We start from the raw sequence: 18,251 nt of genomic DNA, 5'->3' as shown, positions 1-18,251 counted from the left end.
TGAGCCAAGTGACCGCATAGCTGTGTTTCCTAATCAGGTCATCAGAAAACCAACTAACTTTTTCCAAATGTCTGAGCAATGCTCGGAATATTTTTCAAACAACAGTGGAGCCACACGCACACCTCCCCACAAGCTAGCACAAGCTCATTGTGTTGCAAACTTCTGTGATTCTTTATTGGCCATGACCTCACGTAACCCTCGTGATTCAATCATGGCAACACACAGTGGCTTTGGGCTGTCACACCCTGCTCCTGTCAGGCACTGACTGGAGCTGAATGTATGCATGTGTGAATAAACTTTGCCTTCTGTCAGGCAAATGAAGGAGAGGATATTGAAAAATGCATGACAGTTTGAATGATATCAGCATTTTTAAGGAGAGCGTGCCCCAACAGCTACCTAGCAGATGAAAAGTTGTTGTGAGTGCAGCGAGGGTCAGAAGATGGTGGAGGCCAGCACCTGTGTTGGCGGGAAGCAGAAATGTTTGTTACAGAAAAAAAAAAAAAAAAGGGATTTTGGAGACCTTAAAAGGCAGCGGCACAAAAAGTTTGAAGAGCTGCCTTTATAAGGTATCACTGCAGGTCACTCGCCATGAATGTCTGCCTTAATGGTAATAACCAGCCTACATACCGGCTCAATCAGTGCAGCTTCTACAGCGATCAGCCACAACATTAAACCACCGGCAGAAGAAGCAGCCATCTAGGCCAGACCAGGCACCCCCACCCCATAGTAATGACACTTCTTGATGGCAGCGCACACTGATCTGTGGGATGATGCATAGAGGCCCCTCTCCTCAACCCATAGGATCCAACCCCACTAACAACACTGTGTTTCCAGACACCACAGGACACCCTGAGAAGGCCCATGCCCATTTTCTGATGAGTCACTGTTTGGAGGCACAAAGGAGACATACACAGTTTTAGATTGGTCTGCACCTGCAGTTCTCCTCAGTGAATACGAGTTCTTTTATCTGATAAAACTCTTGTTCAAGAATTTAACAGAAATTAGTTCAGTCCAATCAAAGTAACGTGAATCAACATTTTCACAAATGAAACTGAGTCAGATCAGGGAATTCAGGACAGGCATCCAGCCCTATAATCAAAAACACTTTATAACCCGTCATTCCTGTAATCAGTAAAAAGCAGTCTCTCTCTCTTTTTTTTCAGTAATATTTACCAAATAGGAGAAGCCTCAGGAGTGTTTTTACACATGCACACCATATCTGATTTAAAAAGGGATTTCCGTAACTATGTGCCAGAAACACAAACAGGTCACATAGTTTCTCTTTGAGACAGATTCCCTCTCTTCATGGAACCCATGAGCAAATATGACCCAACTCAGAAAAAAGCAGTCACAGTTCACTTCATTTTTATGTTCATATCTAATTATGGTGGTAAAAATGTAATGCTTAAATTACAGCCTGGGTTAACGGAGAGCTCTGGGCAGTGAGACTTGTTGCTGTGTAGTTGCCACAGCAGCAGCAAAGAGCAGCAGAGCTCCTGTGAAGACCAGCTCCACCATCTCCTTCAAGTGGAAAGAATGTCCCCTCCCTGTGACTGACTGCCAGCTCAGCCCAAGTCTTTCTTCATCCCCGGACTCCACTAACACTTTAAAGCTCAGACCCTGTCAGAGTGCTGCAGGGACTGCTAAAAAATAAACAGAATAAAAGAGATGTACTGTATACGAAGGCATATAGAAGTCACAAAACCAACTGTTGAGTTTCCTCCACACTTACATGCTGTTTAGGAGTCATTTGGTTACTTTTGCAGTCTTCTCATGTGCAAACTGAACTTTCTAACAGAGAGAGTAGCTCTAAGTCTGTGCAGTAGCTGATAGGGCAATGAATTGACTGGACCCAGGGAGAAGATGTGCTGAGTGTGTGTTAAACACAAGCGTGGCTTCTTTGATGTGGAACCTGGCCGGGCCCCTAGCCAAACCAGACAGCAAAGCTGTAGTTAGTCTCATCAATCACATATACAACTGGCCTTTCTGCAGTGGATTTTTATGCTGGACACTTTCCAACACTCCAACCAACACAACTTTCACCATTTTTAATGACGCCGTCTGTGTATGTACACGAGTGTGCGTCTGAGAACAGGCCGAAGTAAAGCCTGAGAAGCGGTTCTCCTGCCTCGCATGCTGCCAGAGACTCTTCATTTACCAGAGTGCAAATGGACAAACTGACAAATGATCTGGACATGATACTCAAATGGAAACAGATAGACCATTGTAAAAAGATCCCCACCCAGAAACAGCTGGGCCGGTGGCTGGGAATCAAAAATCCACTTTGAAACATTTATTGTCCACATTAGCAATATTTACAGGAGAGAGAAAAAGGATAGTCAGAGGAGATACACAGTGGAGGACCAACTTAGCCTACTTAATGGACCATTTTATAGGAGGCCAAGAGATTAGGCTTGCCCTGTTATTCCTAGATTTTACGTACTTGATTCGATGGGAGAAATCTTACACATGTACAACTGTGTATGTGCTCGTCCACCAAGCTTATCATTCCACCTTAGTCTGTATGTTTGTGTGGTTTGCTTTGGGAGCACTGTAAGGTTCTGTGAATGCCAACTCACACACACACACATCTTTTTTATGTACGGCTTTGAATGCTCACACAGAAGAATGCCATGTGTGGTTGAGGGAAGTCTGTGATATATCAGCAGCAGTTTTTCAGGCTTCTTAGTGCCACGGTGCTCTGAGTCTTCCTGCTATTGGGTGGGTAAAAATATACACGTCTGAACCTCGCTAATCCTAGAAATTGAGGTTATTCAAATTTGAAAAAACTAAGGCTACAGATTCATTGAAATACCTGCGATACCTTTCAAGTCATAAAAGAATATGCATGTATTTTAAAGCCAGTCAGCTGCAAATGTTTTTTTTATATTCAGTGAAAATAAGAACCCAAACTAGTTTAGAGGACAAAGAAAACACACACATGCCTATGTCTAACATTGCCGCAAAAGAATAATCTAACCTGAAACAGTCCTTTGAAGAACTCAAGACTCAAACACATTCTCGTTCTGAGAGGCTGAAAGTCAGAGTGGTTTTTGCAAAAAATGAAAATAAAGGAAACACTCCCACACATATGTAGACACACCCAAAATCCCAAATTAACAATACGGTGACAGATAACATATACAGGCTATGATCTGAATATGACTATTACAGCAGAGCAGACCCAGCAGATGCATTTATTAAACTATGTTCCCATCTTCTAAGCTTCTGTCACTATTAGTGTCAAGATTTTCATACACCCAGCAAAAGGCTGCTAGGGTCTGAACATTTTATGCTTGTTTATAACAAAAGGATCAGATGTTTAAAGGAATGTATTTATTTAAAGATGTAATCTGTAATATTTTACTGCCTCCTTTGACATAATGACCATAACATACAGTACTAACATGTCCTTGCAGGTGTTCCAGATCGATGCCAAGCACTTTGCTATTAGCTCAATAGCTGCTGAGATTGCAAGAGTTCTTTGTGTATTGTGTATAGGAATGCTCCTGGCTTCCAGACCATGTGAACTACCCACTGTGTACGAGGCACTTAATTTCTCTCCTGTTACTCAAAGGACTATGAAAAGCATAACAGCTTTAAACATTTGCTTCTTGTATTATCCTTAAAATGGAGATGATGATTTTCTTTCTCCCGCTAGGCCAAAAACTGTGCAGTATCAAATTCTTATTCTAATACCGTCACAAAATCGTGAAATACTCAAAACAAGAAGTGTGTAAAATAGATAATTAATTCACAACAATGATATAAAAATTTATAAGAGTTATGCAGCCTCTTCAATGAATTCTCAGCTCGCCGTTATGAAATGTTTTTTTTACTTAATATTCTATTTTTTTTTTAAAAAAAAGGTTATGTCATAATTTGTATCTAATAATGTAAAGACATATACCACTGAATAATGTATTAATATCTAATAATGGAGCTGATAGTTGCATTTGTGTACAAACTTCCGTAAGATTGTGACCAAAACTCAGAAGCCATCTTAGCCTAGCTTCGGCGGTAGGAGTCACCTCACATAATCCACAACATTTTTACAAGTAATGGTGTAATCTACTGCACAATGAGAAGAAAGACAGGAACAGTGAGGGCAGAGGAAATATGAGGAAATATGAGGGCTCTATAACCAAATTGGGGAGTACACCTGTCAAACACATCCTAGGACTTTTGAGCCTGGAACATGGATGGTATTCGCTTAAAAATTCAAAACTTGTTTCAGTGCAGACTTTTTCCTACGTCATACATGCTGCACCTCCGTAAACTGCACTTCAGGAAAACTACACACACATTATGCACTTAAAGACTCTGTGATCCTTCGCTCTTATCTGGCGCCGACATAAAGCTAAGCCAAGCTCTGGCACCTGGTCTAGATTCAAGGTAGGCTTTTCAACCCTGTAAATGTCAACAGGACCCTCGCTCATTTCTGCATAGTTTCCATGACAACAAGGTGCTTGACAGCCACTGTGCACAGTGGCAACACAGATGATCTTGAGCTGTCAGTGGCAGACAGAGTGATATACTCCACTGTATGCAAGATACATGATACACATAAAAAAAGTGGCAAATGTGGATAAAGTATATGTGCATGAAAGTAAGGTAAGTGTAAATTCATTCACAGACAAAAAAAAAGCTTGATGTATTAGATTAAATGTAACTACAAAAATATAAAAAAGGAGAAAGACAGAGCGATTCAGAGATAGAAAGTGAGAGATGGGCAGTGAACTATCTGTGGGCATAATTTTCAGGGCAACAAAAGGGCGGGCAGGCAGAGGGGAACCAAATCCTGGTCCGTTTGTCTCCTCAAATGGCCTCTAGGGACTCTCTGAAATAGGCCTTTTCTTCTTGGTCCTTTTCAGTCCTAAACCCCATCTACATGACAAACAGTGTCACTTTGAAGCTGCTTGTGTCATCTATGCCTATCTGTCACTCATTCCTGACCTTTTGCACCCTCCTCTCATCTTTCTTTTTCTTTTTTCTTCTCCACCACAGTAATTCACTTTTTTGTCGCTGTCTCTCTTTCACCCACTATCCTTTTCATTTATCTTTGATATGTGCCTCTGTCCTCAAAACAAGTCTTTGGATGGAAAGAAAATGGCCGGGACATTTCAGCGGCTCTAAGACTTGGTGTTATATTGTATGAGGAGCGCTGAAATTAAGAAAAGGCCATTAATTAAGACTTGGGTGATGGCTTTTTCAGTTGTCTAGACACAATGTTACTTAACCCTGAAACCTTTATTAACACTTGAGGTTTTATTATCCATTTAAAGCACCGGTAGGCTAAACAGTAGCACTGTGATGTTTACTTGTATTGGTATATTATTGCAGGGAACCCTTGACACTCGAAGACATTACAGAAAAAAAAAACAGATACATATATCTGTTTAAAGTATGTAAAGTAAGTTTGTGATTGTACCTGGTTAAAGTGCTCCAATCTCTCCTTGACCTCAGCCATCGAAGGGTCCACAGTGCGAACTTTGACCTCTGGGTTTTGCCTCTGTGCGTGCACACCTATTCCTACAACTTTGCCGTTGTAACTGTGAGAAAAAGAAAGAAAAACACAGTCATATTAGTCGCATGACATAGCACCAGACGTTTAAATAAAGTTCTTTATTGCAGATGCGTCAATGTGTTAAATGTTACGAATGACCACAATGGAAATACAAATTGAGAAATAAGCTGACGTATTTTGCTTTTACCGTCAGGCTGCTCTGAAAACCCAAGCAGAATTATACATCATGTACAATCAGTTCGCTTCAAAGTGTGCCAACTGCACCACGGCACCTCTTCAAAGCAAACTAAAAACCATTAAGGCCTCATTTGTCAAAGACGAAAAACAGAGCATGTTAAGTGGAAATCATTAAAAGCTCCGTCATGCAGTATCTCTAACATCAGCACGGAATCGAATGTGGTCACTTAATGTTTCTTTCATGTTCTTCTGTGACAAAAAAAATAAAAATAAAAATAAAAAATTCGGGGGAAATAGGAAATACACCTGAACACAGCCGCGTAAAGACAAGACCGGGGGAGGCGGTAAGCTTCATCTTCTGACATGCTCCGCGGGCCTGCAGCTCTCCAGGTTGGAGCTGTTGATTTGTTGCGTAACACACATCAAACTAATGTTTTTATAGTTTCATGTCAAAACTTTTCAAAAGCATTTGATGGTTTATTAAAGGCATCTGTACCTTCGCAAACTGAGCTTTCACTGAAAGGTTGTGATTGAACCAGAATGTAGACACGAAAATAAGCTTAAACAACATGAATACTACATTTGTTGATATTGATTATTGATATCAATATTAATATTGAATATTTGAAGACTGCTCCATTTGTGTGAATTGTTAGTGAACCTTTGGTAAACAGATCCCCTTCATTTTCATTTTCACTTTGACTTTTGTTATGATGCAGCCAGATGGTACAACTAAACCTTTTCACATTCATCTTCACTCTGTACCGCATAATGACAAAGCCAAAATAGAATTTTAAAATGTTTTGCAAATTTATTATAAAGGAAAAACTGAAATATCACATTGAAGTGCTGAGACCCCTTACTCAGTAGTTGGCTAAAGAAAGAGAAACCTGCACAATAGGTGGTCATAATATTATGCCTTGTCTGAAGTTGTCCTCTTGTATCAATGATTTCATTCAACTGCCAACACAAAAGCTCCTAACCATACAGTATAGATTACTGTCATACACCCCACTGACTCTTAATGCTGTGTCACACACACAATGGTCACCCATATTAATTTGAGAATCGTATATCGATCCTAATCTCCCATGCGTGGGGGGATCTAACGGCGCTGAAGAGGAATGACGTGTACTGGCATCAAATCAATTGACGCTTCCACCAGCAGTGCGAGGCTGATAAAGTCATTATGGATACTTTAAGTGAGCGTGTCCATATGGATGTGTGCGTGCCGTTTGTGGTTGCGCATGCACACATTCATGTGAATATGAGCGGAGGCAATCTTAAAAGTGCTGAACCTGAGAATCTCTGGCTTGCGATCTAAGCAGCGTCTTGATAAGGTCTGTGCTCCTTCAACTTGCTGAAACAGCACTTCACAGATCAGCCCCATAAAAATGCTAACATTTCTCACTTAACTCTCCAATGCTGCACATTAACTTAACATCACATTGTGTTGTTTTTTTTTTTTTTATTTCCTCATGCTCCATGAATTGCTTGGATTCCTCCGAGTCAGACACACACAAACAAACTTCTGCTTTAAGAACGATTAAAGCTCTTAATTGCCGCCTGTTTTGTACGTTCCCAACATGGAAACAATCAATAGCTTTCGGAATTCCCCTTTCTGACATAAATGATTAATTGAAGAATCAAACAGCTCCCTAAGCAGTGGTTGAGAGAAAGAGGGTTGGCTGTGTGTTAGGGAGCATGTCTGTCTCCAGTCTTGGCTAGTGATAACAGCTTTGGCGCGGAAATGAGCTCATCAGATTGGATGCCAATGAAAGGGAAGTGTCATGGTGAGTCTGGCGTGTGTGTTAAGCCCGAAACATTTCGTTGCAGGGCATGTTTGATAGCGCATAGGAGAATGTGACAACTGCCGCAGCAGGACATCCCAGAGTGGATTACCTGACAGACAGTCAATTAATGCTGCACATTTCTGGATAAATCCGCATATGACACCAGCTCATGATCGTTTTCCTGCCAATAGCAACAGCGTACTTTTACAAATACTGCAGCACCCAAATGTCGTTCTCTACATGAATAATCATTAAACTCCTCTGGTGGTCTCAAATGTTCCACCTCAAACATTTACTCGCGTATATCTTCAGCCTCTGACTCTTTTCTATGGAAATGACTCATTCCCCTGTGAATGTTCAATTGATGCACTCTCCTAAAAGCAGCTTTGTCTGTTCTCGTCTTTCCCCTTTGCCTGGAGCACAGGCTAGCAGTGACCTCCACTCCCTGATCCTGACCTCAAACTGAACTGTCTTAGTCTTTTTAAGGCAAAGAGGAATGCTTGAGGGTTTTGAGGCAGAAAACATACATTAAATATTCATCTTCATGGCGCGCGGGGATAGAACTGGAAGAATGCGAGCATCTGGAGTTTACTGAAGTTTTTGAATATTTTTATGGGATTGACCATTTAAATAAAGTTATGGCTGTAGGATAAAGGGCATTTCAAGCATATCTGATAGGGTTTTTAAAGAAGGGGAGTACAAGAGACCTCATACATATGTTTTCAAATGAAAATTAAACTAATGTGTGGTCATATTTCCCATTTAAAAAAAAAAAAAAAACACTGTTTATACAAGGTTAGTTGATTATTTTTCAAATCTAATTGATTAATTGCACTCCTGCTGCCGCCACTGAGATCCGAGTTGTTAAGCAGATTATCCACTTGTATCTGCCAGGTACAGAAATGGTTGAGATGATTAAAGGCAGTTTGGCTGAAATTTTGGCTGCACTTAAAAAGTCGCTGAAGGCTCAATGAGCACAGCAAGATTAAATTACGTGCTTGATATTTTGGATCTCAGAGTCGGTTTATCTGGACCTCTGGTTCAGTAATTTGAATCAATAACCCATCTTGTACGAGCTCAACAATCTAGCTGGTACATCAGTGCCCTCATGCAGTGAACAAATTGGATCATAACACTGCATAATTCATTATAGAATATAAACACATAAGATTAAAGGAATATATATGTGTGTATATATATATATATATATATATATATATATATATATATTAGTATGTCTGAACAATACAGGTTTCTGAATAATATGGAGGAGTTCTAGTAGACAGTAATCAACATTAGAAGACAGACATACTACTGCTAGAGAGCAGTTTCTACTGTAGTGAAAACAAATCTGAAACTGTCGCCCCCTGAAAGCCATGGCTCACCTTCAGGCAAAGCCTTTGACATGTTATGTGAAGAAATACCAGAGCATTGTGGGTGCATGTGTGCGTCTGTCAGCAAGGTGTTATTACAATTCACTGACATTTAAACATAAAAAGACCACCTGTTCCTATGGCTGAACTACTAACTACTAACAGCGACTAAAAATATAAGATGAAACAAACTTTCCATCATCACCATTTTATTAAATTTATACCAGTATTAACTTTTTTATAGCTCATTTATTTTTACTGTAATGTTAAAACAAAAAAATAAATAAATAAATAAAATACCAGGACTTAACTGACTGGTTTATATTCGCTTGATGGATCTGCCTTCAACGTATTTCTGTTTGCATCGTTGGTTCCCTCATTGCCGCATGTTAATTGATTTGGATAAATGATTTCAGAGAAACAAACATCAGGCGAACTGAGGAGGGGGGAAAGAGTCGGTGATTAATCACAGAGAAGAGATGAGGCGGTTTTCATGTGAGCGAGTGTGTGTGTATTTTTGTGACTGTGGGTGGTACCATCTCAGCTGAGGGGAGCGCTGGATTAGAGCTGGTGGTATCGCTACAAGGGTAAGCAACAAATTGTTGGTTGGTCGTGATTAATAGAGCTTCTCCTCAGCATTCTGGATGAGTCAAGTCCTGTGATTGCAACTCACTGGGTCATGTCAGTCGTGTCTCATGATGCTGTCTGTGAGACTTGGTACTTTCTCTAAAAATGTTCTCATTTTTGCTGTGGTCTCTTTGCTGCTTCCCACTCAAGTAATGCAGACATTGCACACACAACACAACTAACTACTGTATGATTACTGTATGACAAGCACTTTGTAAAATGTGAACTTCTTGCCAAAGTCAAGAAGAAAGGAAACTGCCATAGAGTTTTTAAGTTGATCCTCCACGAGGTCTGGTGTTTATATTTCAGGAACATGTATGCCATAAATGTGGGAACCCACTGGCTATCATTTGATGATTTAGATGCCAGAGACAGATTTTTTGGGGGCTTCTGGTGTAGCTGATGAAAATCAAACCTGATTTGGAAACCAGGCTGTGTCTCATGATGTCTGAGGAGAAGCTTCCCAGATATTCTTCTCTCCAAACTCAAACTTGCACGTACTAAAGATATTACTTAGATTGTCATGTCAGATCAGGGAGCATCGAACACACTACCACGCAGGATCTCAAAAGGAAATGGACGCAAAGAAAATGGAGACTGCGGTGTGACAACATTCTGTAAATCTACCAAACTTGAAGAAGTAATGCTCCTGCAAGTTTGCCAGTTGCGAAGAGTTCCAAAAGAAGCAGCCATTAAGAGGAAGAAATGTAACCTTTGCAATACTTTGTAGTAAGACAATACAAAAGCTAAAGGAGAAGGTTAAAAAATGTGTGGATGAAAAAAAAGGTTGCAGAGACTCAGCAAACATCAGGCGCTATTCTTCAATCTCCCTACTATGCTAGCTCATGTTAGCCTCAAGGACTAGAAGGATTTCTCTGCTGATGGTCAGTTTTCGTTTTTAGTATTTGACAAATGCGTTAGCTTGCTTTCCATCAGGGTGTTCTGTCTATTTTACTCTCCTCACAGACTATTTACCTGCAGGCAACCAAGGCGTACTCAGTCGAGACTGGTCAATAACACCGAGACTACCAATCGGAACAAGAAACCTCTCCGCACCAAGATTTTGTCTCTTGCCTACAGATTCTGCATGTTTACATGCAGAGATCAGGACGACACAGACCAGTCCAAAATAAATTGAATGGACACGGTACACATGACATGAAAAAGTAAAATAAAATGCTATAATGTATTCTTTCATTATGTTGTCTTTATGCACATGCTTAAGGCATAGACACCAAAAAATAAACAATGTACCACATTCCAGTCTGAAGAAACCCATTAAAAACACTAATTTAACAAGAGTCTACTTGGACAAATGTACTAATATATTTTTGGTTTGATTAATGTTAATATTACAAACCGCATCACTCACTATGCTTTTCTCTATATACAGCTAATCATCCAGTAACATTAAAAGTGCATCATGCACACATGCGGCTTTACAACTTTCTGTTCCAGCTCTGTGGTAGAGGGGGACCTAAAATCCCAAGAGAAGGCAGTAGTGAAAGCAAGGGAGGGGCTGAGTAGCTGTTTGTAGCCAGCTAACTTTACGAGCAGGGCTTGGACATGTTGAAATACTCTGAACGGGAGGTTTTGTTCTCAAAGGCCAGACTGTTCTCACATGCTGGGAGCTTAGCAGCTATTCACTGTATAACAAACACCAATCACATGAACAGGCAAGCGGTCAAAAGCCAATTTGCAAACATTTAGCCAAGATGACATATGAGCACAGGCTGTCCCTTGGACGGTAAACATAAACAAGTGCGAACACATAAAAATGCCTGTGCCCCGTAACGTAATGTGAACATGTTCACACAGCACACGCAGACCTGCCATAAGCCCTCAAACCCAAGATGTGTTCCCAACGGTAAACAGTGAAAATAAATATTTCAAACATGCACCGGCAAAATCAGTTGCTCTTGAAGATGTCCAAACTTTTGGCACCATGTAGCGTAGTTTGCCGTACTTCAAAGACATCTTTATTAGAGATGAAACACTCGGATCATAAAACGTGCACGGGGAAACAGCAAGCAAATCAGGAGGGGTCACCTGCGGGTGAGTCAGACTCAAACAGTGTGCTTTTCATTCTATGCTCCATTTCTCTCATCCACTGCCTCTCCCGCCTAATATTTTCTGTTCTTAAATGATGTCTGAGTTCAGCAAGAGTTTTGAGTTCAGGACATCTTTCTTTTCTTCCTCTTGATTTCCCTTTACCACAAACTCCATTAAATGCCGCTTTCTCCCTCTTTGTTCTTGTTGCTGTCATTTGTGACACAGCTGGGAACCATGTGTACATTCTGAATGCCACCGGTAGCTGTGGTCACTTGGAAGTTTCCAAAGTAACTGAGAATACAGTCATGGCTTAATTTTCCTCTAGCTTTATTCCCAACAACTCCTTTTCTGCCCTCTTTATCTGACTCCGATTTTTTGACCTGACATCTTGCTTGTTAAAAGTTTGGCAATTTAGAAATGAGACAAATCTATTGTCGGTCATGTTCAACAGAGACACAGGCCAAGCGCATGTTCAGAAACAATGTTATGCTGCTAATAAGGCTGACTTTGAGAAGTTGTCCAAACCAGAAAACTTAACAAAGGCTAATCAAATTTACTGTAACTGTTGACTTTCATTAAGGGTTTGATCGCCAGTTTCCTCTGCTTGAAAGTCTAACTTTTGACTGTATTTCCAAGCAGTGAGACTGTGTGACACTCCCAGTTAATCTCTTTAAGAGCTGAGTTAAGGGTGCTGTGTGAATTTGTAGACCTGGCTTGTAGCCCAGGAGGCCTGCTGTCATGGCTTTTTGTAGCCTGGCAAGCTTCTGTATGAAGTGATGACTCATAGATGTCGACAAAGTAAGGCAGGGTCAGAAATATAAAGAGTAGCAAGGGTATAGCAATCATGCTGGCAACTACATTCATGATCAGCAGTCACTTGACGAATCCAACGGTCTCATCCCTCTTGTGTTGAAGTTAGCTGGAATTTGTTTTGATGATCTAATACTGACTAGACGCTCTCAGTGTGCCTGCATGACTAATCATGGGATCGAGAGGAACTCTTTAAACTTGTATTGCTTGTATAATAATTCTTGTCTGAGTCCACGTGTAGACTGAAATGTTCATCTGAGACTGCATTTAGTAGCTAAATGAATGCAAGTAGTAGCTCCTAGATCTTTTCACGTGTGACAACTTAAATAGGCCCTATTATGCTTTTGGGTTTCTCCCATTGTTTTATTTTGGTAACTTAACATCTCCGCAGCAATGTGCTGTAAAAGAAAATTAATGTATTAAGAATACGACTCCCACACTTACATCACACTTGTCTGTTACAAATAAGGCTACGGAGCGCCGCAGGTTAGCCTAGTTTTACACAAAGACTCTGTGACAAGATGCTAACCAAAGCTAACGGGCTGCGGCCTGTTAGAAGGGTAGTACTTATTTTGATGATGTGGCTCCACACACATACACAGACTTTAATAGTCCACAGGCTGTTTTAACTCCAGTTACACCTACTCCAGGGTTGTGTCATGTCAGCCAAGATGAAACATTTTTGTCCAGGACATTTACATTAATGGATCTTTAAAGGTTTTGTCTTGGACATTACCTGAGGCACGACACCTGTGTGGAGCTGTCGGTATATGTGGCTTTGTGGAGCTTTGCAACCAGTGAAATATAGCTGTTTATGGCTGTGTGGTCGGGTTGGAATTACACACCACTATGTCAGTCTCAACTGCTTTGCCACTTCTTAAGAGGTCCCAGGGTGATGTTACCAAGACCAGCCTGGTTTATTGAGTGGCTGCACTGTTCCAGCTATATGGCTGAAGGTCCTATGGCTCAAATTACTCACTATTGCACACTAAAAGCCTGTCCTCTGTAGTGCAATAAAAGGTGTTACAGCATCTACGAATGCCACCCCTCATTGCGTTTGTTTTCGATATCCTTTTTAATGCCTTCAAATACATGTGCATGGCCTTTATTGGGTCAGGTCAAGCAGCAATAATTCTCTCGCATCTGTTTTTCAATGCATCCATCACTGCAAACACTCACTTAATATTTCTGAGGGGAATCTAGCTTTCATAGTCAATCATTTATGGCACAATTCAGCATTTAGTTTATTGACGTTCCCCCTTTTTTTTCACAGTGACCAGAGCTCTGTGAGGCAAAGCGAAGCAGCCTGGATGTTTGCTTGTCTCAGAGTTTGTTTGTGTGATCAGGCTTGGTGGCTGTTGACTGGATGTCTCTTATCAGATTGGTTGGTGGATGAAGATGAAAGCTACTGGACCCCAGTCCCTTCTGGTCCAGTAGACCATAGGCTTGTGGAGATGTGGCCCACTGCTAATAGCAGTCTGGAATGCTATTTGATGCAGGGATTTCCAAGATGTTCAGTGCCGAATTAATGAACATACTAAAAGAAAAAGGAAAACCCAGCTATATTTCTAGTGAGAGTTTTCAGTGAGCACCGGCAACCATGGGTATATTCCCTGGATATATTAAGACTAAAATATTAAATATAAAATGTGAGTCTAGTCCTTGTTTGTAACATCACACAAGCTCGGCTGTAGGCCACGACAACTTATACTATCTTTTGGACTCAGCCCAGGCCTAGTCATGTATCGGTATGCTGTCTAGGCCACTGTGACCTGGGTCAACCCTGAGGATAGTCAGGAAGCTGGAATAGAAACTGAGATAAGGGTGAAGGCAGTGACTTTGTATTAGGAAAAAAAAAAAAGGAATGGAAACATGGAAAAGGATGTCTGACTAGACTTCACTTAGAATGTGCATATACTTAGCTGTAATCACACTGTGTGATTACATGTACCCGGGAGGTGTTTGATATCATTAGGGCTATTATATTCATCTATTTTTATTTCCATCTTCAAGCTAGGTGAGACAATATCTAGCTCGGCTCATCATCAGTCCATTACTAGCCTACACATCGCCAAGCATGTTTCATTTCAATGCTACTCCAGGCTAATGAACATGTATTGATTTATCTAACAATCACGGCAACTGCAAAGAGCTGAATTAATTTGGTGTAAGTGACTTGCTCTTGGCAACAAACTGCTGTTGCTCCTGCTTTGCTCTTTATATTACGAGACGCTGTGTCTCTCTCGATCCCTATGGCCTCTAGAAAAATCACAAGTAGCGGAAGAATATAATGTACACGCTATGAGCCATCAGCTGCAGCATACTCTGCGTACTCAGTTCTGCCTTACACATTCCTAAAGGGCTGAGATACTTTGTCAAGCAAAAAAAAAATAAATAAAAAAATAAAAATAAAAAAAAGAATATAAATTGATAAAATTAGAGTACAAGCCTAATGCCTCCCGGCTAAGTTGCAGATCTAACAAAATATGCTTTCACACTGCACCCGTGTGGCCAGTACTATGTACTGAAAGCATTCAGCATCCATCATTAAGAACAAGCTTAGAGTCATACAGTATTCACAGTACAGTATGATAATATATACAATATATTTTAACAACATCAATTCATTTGAACATTGTCCTCTGGTTCAGAGGAAGGATAGTGAATATATAGGTTTGGAGGAAGACCAAAGAGGAAGTTTATGGATGAAGTGAAGGAGGACGTGAATGTACGTGGTGTAAGAAAAGAGGATAAAGAGAAGAGGGCAAGATGGAAGCAGTTAATTCACTGTCATGATCCCTGAAGGGAACAGACGAAAGGAAACGAAGAACAATTCATTTGAACCTTGTATATTGGCTCTTAGAAGACTTACAGAGAGAACATTCTGACATTAGTTAACAGCGTTTTAATGCTTAAACCTTGGTCTCTGTCTCATTCTGGGGTTTGGCAGTTTTGTCTGTGCTTGTAGATGTTTAACTCGATTAAAATGTAGCTATTTCAACTCAAACAAGTTTACTCAAACGTTTTCTCTTGTTTTATGATCATCTTTCAGATTTTAATAATGCTGACATTAGTCTGATCAAGAGTAACGTAACGTTTTTCCTGTAAAGGATGCAGAGCAAAACTTTCAACCTAAGTGAACGTACAGTAAAGATTATTGCTGAAATGTAATAAAATGTCTGATGAAAACTGTTTATATCTGCAACAAAACAAAACACTCAAGTATCACTAGGTGCTGAACATAAACTGTACTACAGTAAATGCTTAACATCAAAGCAAAAAAAGTATTTTCAGCTATGCACTCGAGCCACTTCCCATATTCTCTACCCACAACTACAAATTTATGTGACTCCTTGGTTACATGGAAGTTAAACAAATTACAAAATAAAGGAGTTAAATTTGTCAGTCTCAAGTGGTACAGACAGACAAATGGAAACATAGAGCATAGCTATAGTTTAAAAGTACTAATAGTCTCTGGTGGCAATTACATAGATTACAACTATAATTGGCTCGTGGTTTGCTTTGAGGACGTTCCCAGGCCTGACTGTCCCGGCTCTGTCTGTCACTGGGTGTAACTGCTCCCCACCTCAATGTGTCGCCTGCCTCGATGTACCAGCAGACGCACTGCAGGCTGAGTCAACAGACCACACAGATTTCTGGGAAAACGCTACGAAGCTCCATTAGCTCGGAGTAGCAAGAAAAATCATGCCCACACACGAAAATCGCATGCGGACGAGCATCATTTCCGGAAAAATATGCCCCAAACCAACAACAGCCTTTGCAAACATGCACAAACAGCCTCATCTGTATTCAAATTCAAGCGGTTAACTTCAAAAGTAACTTCACGGCTTAAAAAGACATAAATATTAGTTACAGTAAACTCTGGCTTGACAGTTCTGACTGTAAAAATGTGACACGTTGAGCTGTTTTCCTTATATATTTCCAAATTTAATCCTTTAACCTGTGTAAATTACTGAACCAAGGGCACCTATTACTATAGCACAGACAAGTCTGTCCAACATATTTTTTTTTGCTTTATGCAAAACACTTATTTTCCCAAGCCCAAACCTCTTAACAGGCAAAGTACATCCCTGTTTCAATGACACCACTTTGCCAGTAGGTGGAAGCACTGGCCAATTTATAATTCACAAGTTCCCAGCAGCTAAGCCGAATGACACTGAATCTGTGACAAAGGGACAAAGTGATGTGCAATCTGACAGAGAATGTGACAGAAAAGAAAGTAAAGACAGAATTTTGGTTTTAATTCTGATCTCCAGGACAGATGCTATAATATCTATTACAAGTAACAGAAAGTAAAAGAAAGTAAGAAAGAATAAAAGCATACAAGAAAGATAGAAAGACAGAAAACTTTTACCCGTCATACAGTGATGAATCTATCCCCTCTTCTAGCCACATGCCTACATGCCGAGGAGGGCACGGATGACTGAGGTTAGAGGTCTGGGGGGAGCTGGAGGGGCAGTTGGTGTTTGGAAGGCAGACAAGGGCAGGCAGGGGCAGAGCCAGGAGAGTAAACTATGCCCCAGCGCACAGACGGGTGGAGTGGACCATGATCCTCTGGTGTGGTACGACCACCTGTTTGTCTGTCTGTCTGTCTGTCTAATCCAGGTCAGAATGGCGTGATCTACTGCTTAAGGTTGACAGCTCCAGTGTTAAGTAAAAACCAGTCTTGGGGTTAACCGCCGAACATACCGTACGTCCAGACATTATGTGTTTAATTCTCATCCGTATATACAAGTTGGTTTTGTAATCACAAAAATGTCCAAGTGTATCGCAGACGTGTCCAAACACAGAAAGGGGGAGACGTGGCGTCACATCTAAACTGTATATGGTGCAAGTGTAGGCAAAGAGGACTTAGTGAAAACATTTTAGTTTCAACTCAAACATACTGTAGATCGGACCCGAGGCAACAAACATGCAAACGCACCCTCCCAGTCTGATGAAGCGGAGAGGGTTTGCGTGGGTGTTGAGTGGGGGGGGTCAGGGTTCAGATTCTCTGCTGCTGAAAAGGGCACGTGGGAGCACGGCTCATACGGTCCTCTGAAATGAACACATGCACAAACAATCAAGGCACCCACAGACAACCCTTAAGCCCATTTATTAGGCCTATATGAAATCCGTATATAGTCATCACCCACGCACAGTCACGAACATGTGGACACGGTCCCCAGACACTCAGCAAGATGGACATTTGAGAGCATATTGTAGATAGAGAGATAATGAGCGTGCTCCAAGTGAAGCCACCCGACACCAGAATAACACATATAAGGATTATATGCTGCAATGTTATCCAAACTGCTGCTAAGGTCAAGGAGTAAGAGAGACTGACTGTATTGCAGTCAGAGCGAAGAAGGGCAAAGGTTAGGGAGCTGTTAGCCAAATGAAGTCAGGCAGATGGTAGCATTGACAAACATGTGGACAAAATGGCTTTCTTGGCACAAATCCCAGGCATAACTATCAAGTTTGTCATAAGCAGACTTATCTATCAATCAGCCACAGTTTGGAAATGGTGCCCGTCATTATAAGTGAGTCAGTAATTTGAATTCCAGGTTTGGATTAAGAGGTTTCAACCATAGATGAATAAATGTGTCCCCGGGGTCATTAACAGTATCACTTTTTACTAGATTAGTGCAAAGTCCTCTACAGACTTCCATGCATTTTAATAAATGACATTCAACACAAGTTCTTTTGTTCTGGGATTATTCGTGGATGTGGTGATAGTTTAAGGCCACTGTCTTGAATGAATAAGTATATGCAGTAGCTATTAGCTACAACTGTGATGGTGCTGCCAGAGTCCTGATAAGAACCAGAAGAACCGAGCATATAAACCCTATTCTTAAATCTTTGCACCGGCTTATAGCTGCTTACAGAGTA

At 40.8% G+C, this 18,251-nt stretch overlaps 1 protein-coding gene across 3 annotated transcripts in view; it reads right to left on the bottom strand.

Annotated features, from left to right (window-relative positions):
• Positions 1-18,251, bottom strand: part of gpc5c (glypican 5c) — a 93,906-nt gene that overhangs the window by 24,426 nt on the left and 51,229 nt on the right. For all 3 annotated transcript variants that reach the window (XM_047590239.1, XM_047590237.1, XM_047590238.1), the window contains one exon: positions 5,432-5,552. In XM_047590239.1, coding sequence (XP_047446195.1) covers positions 5,432-5,552 — 121 coding nt within the window. The remainder of the gene's footprint in view (positions 1-5,431; positions 5,553-18,251) is intronic.

Source organism: Mugil cephalus, chromosome 7 (assembly GCF_022458985.1).
Source record: "Mugil cephalus isolate CIBA_MC_2020 chromosome 7, CIBA_Mcephalus_1.1, whole genome shotgun sequence".
Classification (NCBI taxonomy): domain Eukaryota; kingdom Metazoa; phylum Chordata; class Actinopteri; order Mugiliformes; family Mugilidae; genus Mugil; species Mugil cephalus.
This window is presented reverse-complemented; position numbering and strand designations above follow the sequence as displayed.